This window comes from Nelusetta ayraudi, unplaced genomic scaffold (assembly GCF_046127955.1).
Source record: "Nelusetta ayraudi isolate G7.1 ecotype Tasmania unplaced genomic scaffold, CSIRO-AGI_Nayr_v1 ptg000017l, whole genome shotgun sequence".
In the NCBI taxonomy this organism is placed as follows: domain Eukaryota; kingdom Metazoa; phylum Chordata; class Actinopteri; order Tetraodontiformes; family Monacanthidae; genus Nelusetta; species Nelusetta ayraudi.
In genome coordinates, this window is record NW_027466067.1 from 5855628 (window position 1) to 5865000 (window position 9373).

The 9373-nt window shown below is 49.9% G+C and overlaps 1 protein-coding gene across 5 annotated transcripts in view; it reads right to left on the bottom strand.

Annotated features, from left to right (window-relative positions):
* The window catches only part of slc12a5a (solute carrier family 12 member 5a), a 127994-nt gene that overhangs the window by 29749 nt on the left and 88872 nt on the right, over positions 1–9373 (bottom strand). For all 5 annotated transcript variants that reach the window (XM_076025023.1, XM_076025025.1, XM_076025022.1 and 2 more), the window contains exon 4: positions 1295–1441. In XM_076025023.1, the coding sequence (XP_075881138.1) occupies positions 1295–1441 (147 nt within the window). The remainder of the gene's footprint in view (positions 1–1294; positions 1442–9373) is intronic.

Below are 9373 nucleotides of genomic sequence, written 5' to 3' on the forward strand. Positions count from 1 at the left end.
CAAGCGAAGGGGGGGCGGGGGGGGGGGGGGGAGAAGAAGAAGAAAAACAAGTGAAGATGCGTGGACCCCCCGCCCCCCCTACAAGCTGCTCGACCACGCCATCTGAGTCAAAGCGCCCTGTGCGGTGGATGCGTGATGACTCCTCTCTCCTGGGCGCACGCTGGATGTTGTGTTCGCTGACAATTGGCTGCGGCCCGACAAGTCAAACACCATCAGCCGGTGGAGACCCTGACAGCATCCCCGGCTCCCCCCCACCCCCCACCCCCACTCCCTCGGGACGCCGTCCGTCCTCAGCCGTTGTAGTGTAAAAGGGCCACGGCCGGCTGTCACGTGGGGGGGCGGGGGAGGGGCGGGGGAGACCCGTGCGACGCCTGACAGCTCCTTGTCGTGCACGTTAGCGGGGAAGCGAGCGAGGAGCGCCAACAAGCACGGCGCCGCAACGTTTCGAGGCTTTTTCGCCACTCTGGAGTCGTCGCCCCCCCCACCCCCGGCTGGAGGCTGGAGGGGTCTTGTGGGTCGGAACCCCTGTTTGATCCATGAGACCCCCTGAAAGCCTCAAAGCAATTTATTTTTTTCCAAAAAGCTAAAAATAATATGTATATATTATTGTCACTAATGGTCACTCAAATAAGAAAAACAAGAGCCAATCACAGGGCAGCAACCTCTGAAGTCCAGACACGTAGGCGTGGTGAAGACGACTCGCTGCTGAAGTTCAAACTGACTTTGACTGAGGTTTTACTGACCTGCAGCCAAGTCACTTCTGGGTCAGTGTTGATACCGATAGCAACACTGCTACTCTACCTACCTCAACCTAAACCTCTTCAAGTAAAAGTAAGATTCTTATGCCAGGCAGAGCAAATAGCTGAAATTTAAAAAATAATTCTGGGTCGTGTTCCTTCTTCTTCTTCTCTCCCCTGACGCTGATGTTGCCAGGGACGATCCTACTGATGCCGCCAGTCTTTAATCGTTGACGGCGACTTGTTTTTTCCGGCGGGATGCCTCAAATCCTGAAGAGTTCTCGCCCAAAACTGTCTCCTAATCTAATCCCTGGAGCTTCTTGGTGTCTTTAATCTGCACTGTCCCCAGTAAGGCTAATAACAGTGAACATCTGCTGTCTTTTATTTTTTATTTTACTGCTGCACAGCTCATTACCCGTGCTGCTGCTGCTGCTACCGCTGCTGCTGCTGCTGTCAGCCGTAATACGCCTTCGCCCGCTTTAAGGTCACTATTTATTCACCTCCCCGACCCTCCGACAACCACCGGGGCGGGGGAGGGGTAACAACAATGCACTCACCGTGGTGCAGCACATGAAGACGATGACGAAGGTCCCGATGACGCCGCCGATGCCCACCAGCCAGGTCATCCTGAGGAAGAGGATGACGCCGAAGATGTTCTGGATGCACGGCAGGTAGACGCCCATCAGAGTGCCCAGCTGGGGAGCCTGTGGGTGGGGGGGGGGAGAGGTCAGAAAGATGCATTGGTGGACCAGCCAAAAGTCTTGTGCAGGCCGATACTCGCTTTATTTTTTACTTTTTTTTTTTTTTTATCCATTTCCACAGTGCTTTGCACCACTTTCTGCCCACTTGATGATGCATCCCATACATATGCATGATGGGTGGGTGCCCAAGTGCTGGTAGGTGACTCAGGAATAACTGAGGAGTTCACAGAAGATTGTGTGTAACATGGTTTAGTTCACAAACCCTTAAAAAAACAAAACAAAAAAAAAACTGCCCACAACTGCAACTCCTTCCAGCGTTCAATCAGTGAAGAAAAACAAATAAATAAATCAAAAAAACACACAGGGAGAGGTGCACTTCTGTTGCAGAGGCCTGCTGGTGATTTATTATTTCATTTCTTATGAGCCTCCTCCTGCGCAGTGGATTTGTTCCTGCTGCCTCTGCTGCACTTGACGTCTCCGGCGTGGATCAGCGGACGGAGACAGAGCTGCTCTGTGCAGCCCGGGAAAGAGAGAGAGTCGCTCTCAAGGCGCTTCCATCGCAGGTGCGTAATTACTAACGCCGGGAAAAGCGGAGACCAAGGCGGTGTGTTTGTGCTTTAGACTGTCACATCCTTCTCTGCAAGGATCTTAATGAGTTTATCTGCACCTTCAGGCTGCTGAGTTCAGTGTGTGTGTGTGTGTGTGTGTGTGTGTGTGTGTGTGTTTGTACAGCCATGACGGAGCTTATTAAATGTGACGGACGCGTCAGCTGACGCAGTGCAAGACAGAAAAATCCATGTTTCCCATTCAATGAATAATAAGTTAAAAAGCAACATCCTGCAGTTCCACATGTTGTGACATCAGAGTTACATCTGCAGTCTAAAAATAAATCTAAATCTAAATCCCAAATTCAATCCTAAACTCAAAAATGTTGAGCGCTACAGTTAAAGGAAGAGCACGCAGATTAAAATGTGAGCGTTAGATCCTGAAATTACATGGCGGGCTAATGCCGCTAGCTACCGCCGGCAGCGCATCCCTCCAAAAGTGGTTATTAAATGCGCTGTGAGAGGACCGGCCAGTGCACAAGATGGAGGATTTAAGGGAAATAAATAAATATGAACAGATATGCACTGGTAAGCAGCAGCAGATGTTGAATCGTAATCCCGACTTTTAATCAAATCATCCTGACAAGTGGCCGACATCAGATGAATAATATTGTGTCTGAGGGAGGCGTGCGCACGACGCGGCATTAATAATGTACTGTTTGAAGAAGGGGGGGCTGGGCGGGGGATGGAACAGAGAGAGAGGAGTGAGAACAAGTCCAAACAGGTCTCGCAAATATAATTATCTTCAGATTTCCCCGAGATAAACAGCGGAGAGAACACTCGCGCTGCAAGCGTAATTAGCGAGCGGTTAGCATCAGGAACCTGCTGGCCAAGGAGCAAAAAATGTGCAATAACATGTAGAATCATAACTTACCGTCCATTAGGCACCTTAACATACTACACTGTACACCGTGTCACATGTTCTGATACTGATAGACAGGGTGACAAAAAAAATGTGTGTGTGTGTGTGTGTGTGTGTGTAAAAAACATTTATGCTGCCGTCACATTAAGCATATATAGAGCAAGGTTCTTGCTCCCAGTTAGCTGCCGTCTTACACCTCCATATTTCTAAGGAAGCCTGTTGTGGACAATCCAGTCCACCTGACAGGGCGTTTCGTATTTAGGATGACTGTTAGCGCTCTCTAATAAACCAACGAAGAAGAAGGTGGACGAGGTATCCAGGGTTTGTGTCCATGGTAGTTCACCGGCAAGCTTGGGAGCGGGAGAGTGAGCGAATAAGGGCTGCAATCTGAAATCTGACCACTAGATGGCAGAATTTTACACAGTCAACCTCTCAGGAAACAAAGCGCTCGTGTTCCGACTCCGAGGGTTTTTGCGGCGGCTGCAGCTCGACACACCGCTGGCGCTGGTGGTTTCCACTCGGCCACGGAGCCATTAAAGCCAGCGGCTTGCCGGCCGCCTCCTCTACAACTTAATCCCCCCAGCGGGGAATCTCTCAACCTTGAGCCCGTTTGAGCTTTAATCAAAGATCCCCGGCAGGAGAACAAACCTCGTCCATCTCTGTCGCCGCTTCCTGTGCGCCGCCGTCGTCTGCCGCGCAGCCGGTGCCGTCTGGAGCCGTGCACGTCAGACGGCGGCTCACTGTGACGGAGCCTGTCAGCGCTGCTGTGGACTACTTGTCATCGTCTCCAGCTTTTATAAATTCATTTTGTTTGCGTTATTGCTGATAATGTTTTAATGTAGATTTTTTTTTTTTTAAGTGACCTATTACAGCATCTAACAACATCTTGAAGGCTTTTACAGCTCAAGGCATTATGGAACATGTACTGAACATGCACGTATCTGTTCTTTGTGTATCAATACGTATGATATTATTATATATGTGAGTTTATAATTGATCTATTTATAATTTTTATCCAGCTTATCTATACAAGAGCAAAGATTTTAAGCAATGTAATAGCTACAAACAACCTGTCAAGTCTATGATTGCACAAGAAAGTATTTTTCCACTATGATTTGTCAACAGCACAATATAAAATCAGGAAGTGAACAAATCATTAGTAACTGCTGTGTGTAGGTTGTGATGTGCTAATCTATAACATGCATGTTTGAAAGAAACTAAACCACAACCAAAGCCAAATTATTTAAAGGGGCCCCATTATTGTAATTTCCAAAGTTAATGAATTCATTTTTGGTGGTCGACTTCCAACAATAAACAGGGTTTGTTGGTCAAATAAAACCTCCTAGTTTGAGCTGTACAGGCCTTACAAAACAAGCGTTTCTCTCACTCTGCCTGAAGAGGCTGTTTTAGCTCTCGTCCACGCTCCCCTACCTGCTAGCGGGGAAGATGCTACTAGCTGTCATGCAGTGAGAGCTCACGGAGTCTCCGCAGGCGCCTCTGTGATAATCAGCTCGGTGACGTAGAAAGCCGCGACAAAATCCAAACAGAACAAGGAGAAAGCCGGCCCATCGAGAAACGCACAAGTCGTAAATGTCTCCGTGGTTTGGGAAACTGTGACACAAATTACATTCAGAACTCATCAGTGTGTGGCCATCTTTCTGTTTACATACATACATATTCAACAATAATATGGCGGTGGCATCACTGGCTACTGCCTTCCTCCTCCTCCTCCTTGGCTGAGCTGCCTTGCTGGCGAGCGACACCAGCGACACTTTGCAGCTTCATATTGTGTCTGAGCCCAGAAGGCCTCCGTGTGCCAAAAACCGAACTTGGCTCAAAAAAAATTCCAGCAAAGTCAGTTTTCAGTAATCGGCGATAAAAAGCCCAAATATCTCGGACCCTCCTCCCTCCTCCCATGACTCCTAGAATCCCTTCAGTGAGGCCCTGTTTGTAATTAAAAAAGACGGATTTCCCCCCCGACAGCTCCTCGGGGGCCTCGGTGTGTAAAACACATTAGCGTTGTGGGGTTGAGATAGAAAGGTAATCCTGCCATCAGCACTTTGCCGCTTTGCCCAAAAATGCTGGCGCACCAGAAGCCGGTGCGAGGTCAGTCGGTAATAGCAAGTTATCAGAGGGAAACCTGTGATCATTTACATACTCCAGCGGCACCGACGCAGACGGAGGATCCTGAGGAGGCGGAAAGGCCTCCGCGAGGTCACTTTCAGGTGTGTGAACTCCATTAAAAGTGTTCCGTGAAAAACCGCGGCCGCGACTCCGGTCCGACGATTTGCATTTCAACGAGACGCGGCTGCAGCCGCGATGCTAATTGACCCAGACTATTGATGTCTTTTATCAGATAAGAAAGAGTGCATCATTGGAATTTCAAACAACAGACTGAGGCCAAACGCTTGGGTCCAAACACAAGCGTGGCAGAACAGTTTGGCCAGGACGTGACGCAGAAACAAAATCTGAATTTAGTTTAAAGGATTATTTTCATCCTTGCGTTAGTTTTTAGATACTGACTCAACAAATAATAGTAATAATGACCCCAAGGTCGTGCTAATCTGCTATACAGAGTGTCGATGCTGCACGCTATTTATGCAACAATGAAGGCGTTTTCGTGCCGTGCATCACTGCACAGGAGTGTAACGCAGCCAAAGTGGGAGAGAAAACGACCCTCCGCCGACCGCTAGGTGAAAAAAAAAGACATTTTCTCCACCTGCTCTCCTACACAATGAAAGAGCGTGATCACGCAGGGCTGCCGCGCTGGGCGCTGTGGCAGCTCACAGCCCTGTGATAAATTATAATCCAGTTTCAACGAAAAAAATGAAGGCGGGCTTTGAACAACTCATCTGCCAGAAATCCGGGCCGTTACATAAGATGCGGCAACCAGACAAAGAAGGCGGTGGGGGGGGGTTACTGACAAAAAAAACAAAACATACCCCTTGGTGGGTTTCTGACACCAAAACTGCCCGAAAGGTCCCGTGACTTAATGGAAAAACGACCTCAAAGTGATTGCGAACTAAATCCGGACACCGGTGCGGGAGGGAGAAGCGAGTGTTTTACGCCTTCGTCCCCGTCTTTAAATTGGAAGCGTCGCTTTTCTAGTTTCGTTCAATTGGTGTTTCATTTGCTCATCCGCAGCCTGGGATTGCAGCTCCGGCCGACTCTGATGGAGACGTGCACACGCACGCACACACGCACACACGCACACACACGCTCTCACACACAGAGGCTGGGGATGAGTGTCTGTTTAATGGGCCGGGAGCTGGCAGAGGGATGATTTCCCCGGAGAGCCGGACTGCTGCGCAGCCACAGGTAAAGGCCAGCGTTGGCACCACGGAAACTAGCCGAGGAACAGCTGCACCCCCCTCGGCCCCCCCGGGGAGGTGCGGTCGGCCCGGGCCGACGTGCGGCTCAGGTGCGTTCGACGGAAAACAAGGCCGCCCCACGCATCTGCTCCATCAGGCTACCCGGCGTTGCATCCCCCAGCCTCCCTGCCGGCAATACCACTCAGCACTAGCCTCTCACCAGACGGCCAATCAGGAGGCTTTTTTCTTCTTTTTTTTCTCCCCCCTGCGCGACCGCGCAGACTATTGGCCTTAAAATCCAAGTTTAAGCTTTTCTGACAAGCGAGCTCTTGTGGCCGTAATGCTAATCTGCTCGAGAGGCAAATGTGGCGATGTTGTAATGCCGCAGAGTCGCCGGGGAGATGCTTCGGGTCGGCTAATCTGGGTTTCTGGAAAGGGAACCGATTGCAGGGCAAGAAGTGGAAAAAAAATGCAGCTAGGGTTGGGTAGAAGTGGTCGGAGGTCAAAGGTCACATGTAACCCGTCATGTTTCTTGAGGATTTTTTTGGGGAGGAAGAAAGAATGAAGTGTTCTCATACTTGACCTCCTCAGAAACACGTGATTGAATGAAATCAAATAGGAAAAAACTAGGGCTGTCAAATGATTCATTTTTTAAATAGAGATTCATTCTCAGATTTTCCATGGTTAACTGCGATTAATTGCATTTTGATCTGCATGTTTAAAATTAGGGCACTTCAAGACAGTTTATCAGTTCTTTTTAATATAAAGCAATTCATACCAAAGTGTCTTAATTGGGAACCAAATCTTGTCTTTAGGATTATCATGTATTATATTTTTTTCTCGGTTTTCACGCAGCTCCTGTATGTGTTAACCGTCACGGTGAGGTGTACGAGGTGTTAGCGCATTCATCTGCCACCCGTTTAGCAACCGCTTTAGTTAGCTTCTTCACTGTGCTTTCATCCACAGCTAACGTTAGCAGGACAAAGAGTCGAAACGCAGCGCTGCAGCTTGAGAAGCTGACTACAGCTGAACGAAAGGGACAAAAAGGCTTTGCGATTAAAATGCGATAAAAAAAATTTGCGCGTTACGCCTTGCGTTTAATCTCAATCTCGATTAACGCGTTAACGTGGCGCCCTGGAAAAAAAACATCGTCGATCCATCCGCCAAACGTAATCGACTGCCGATTCCATCGCTGCTTTGAGCGCGCGCGGCGGCTGCAGCAGCAGGGGGAAGCCGCCGCTAATGCGTCTCTTGCCGAAGCCAACGTGTTTGGGCTCAGGTGTTCCTGCATTATTAACCGGCGTGTGCGAGGAGAACACGGGCCTCTCGGACGGGCGGAGGATGAACCAGTCACTCGGCGGTCAACCCCGCGCGTGCACGCGTGAAAGCGTTACCCACTCGGTTACCTTTGCGAAACACAGACCTCTCCGCTCGGCTCGGCTCGGCTTTGCTCTGCGGTCCTGAGAGCTCGCCCGGCCTCAGAGGAGGCGCCCGACACGTGTTGCTAGAATATTCTAGCTGCCGCAGAAGCCTCGTCTGTTTGCAGCAGCTGCGAAACCGCAACTCAGCCGCGCTATCAAATTCCAGGGCGGAATGGGATTTTTTTCCTTCTTTTTAAACAACCCCCCATCCCACACACACACACACACATGAGCGTGGACTCCCCACGCCTCCGCCCGCTAATGCACATTTGGTGCTGAACAGGAGCCAGGCGGGAATCCAGGTCAGTAGTAACCTGGTTTGGAGTGGAGACACGCAGCACAGGTGAGCGGAAAATGTGATTTGAAAAATGAATAAATAAAACATTAGCCAGCCAGCCAGTCAGCCAGTCAGCCAGTCAGCAAGCACAGTGTTCATTCAGCTGGGTTCAAAATGGTGCCTGTGAAGAACATTTTTCTTGGGTGATGAAGGATAATATTTAGATTCAGGCCAAATATTGTCTCTGTTGTGCTAAACGCTCATTTCACTGGTTTAAATCATCTCTGTGTTTCAGTTCTTGCCTTTGTTACAAATCAAAAACCATGTTTTATCTCTTAAACGGTCTTTTTTTTCTTCAGCTGTTGATAACATCACGGCATGGGGACCACAGATGAAAACTAGCTCTCACCGAGCTTTCAGGCTAACACTTTTTCTTTTATTACCATGCACTGTCCCTTGATTATGTAAAACTAAACTGAACTGAACTGATTCACCTCCACGTGGTGGATTTTAAAGGGACGAAGTTTGTTCATCGAAGTGCTGCAACTTGACCCTCCGTATTTTGCAAACAAATCGACCACCTCGGCGTTTGCAGAGACCACAAAACAGGCCGACTTCCTGATGTCTCTCTCTCTCTCTCTCTCTCCACTGCCGTTCGCTCGCTCGCTCGCTCACTCGAGGGAGAGGCGGTGGCGAGGACGGAGAGGCGAGCCACGGGGGGGGGGGGGTTGACAGAGGGTTTGCGAAGGGGTCGGCGTGCGAGAGATAAAGCGCCACGGGCCGCCTTAATGAAAAGCCCCTGGTGGCGATGCGGAGATTTCCTGCCGGCCTCTGATTGGAGGATCAGCGGCTCGGCGTGGCGCGGATCCTAATTAAAGTAGCGAAATGGGCTGCGGTGACGAGGAGCAGGTGGGGGTGGGGGGTGGGGAGGGATTAGAAGTCTTCTCAGGGTGAGCTGAGCCGAGCGCGTGGCCACACACACACGCACACACACACACACACACACACACACACCTGGATGAACTAGTGGGATCAACAGTCATCCAGAAACTCGGCTCTGGTTTGTTTCCGTCTTAGCAAGAGGACGTCATTAAAATGGGATACCCATTGTGACATCACAAAGGGACAGATTAGTAGCATCACATCGTCACATCGACCCTCCACCGTGTGCAATCGGACCTGACGTGCAAACAAATGACGTCCCGGTGGCAGTTTTGGATTAACGAGGAAGAAGAAGAAGAAGAAGAAGAAGAAGAAGAAGAAGAAGAAGAAGAAGAAGAAGATTGACAGCGTCTGGTGTCGTACGCTGTCGGCGGGCGCTTCTGTTGCAGGTCGGAGGCGAGCAGACGAGCTGTCTGAGTGAGAAACGGGGGTCAGAGTTCACCTGCGGGCCCCCGTCACCCCGTCACCAGCGCCGGTGTCTTACCTGTGACGGCTCCCTCCCGTCCCCACACACAGA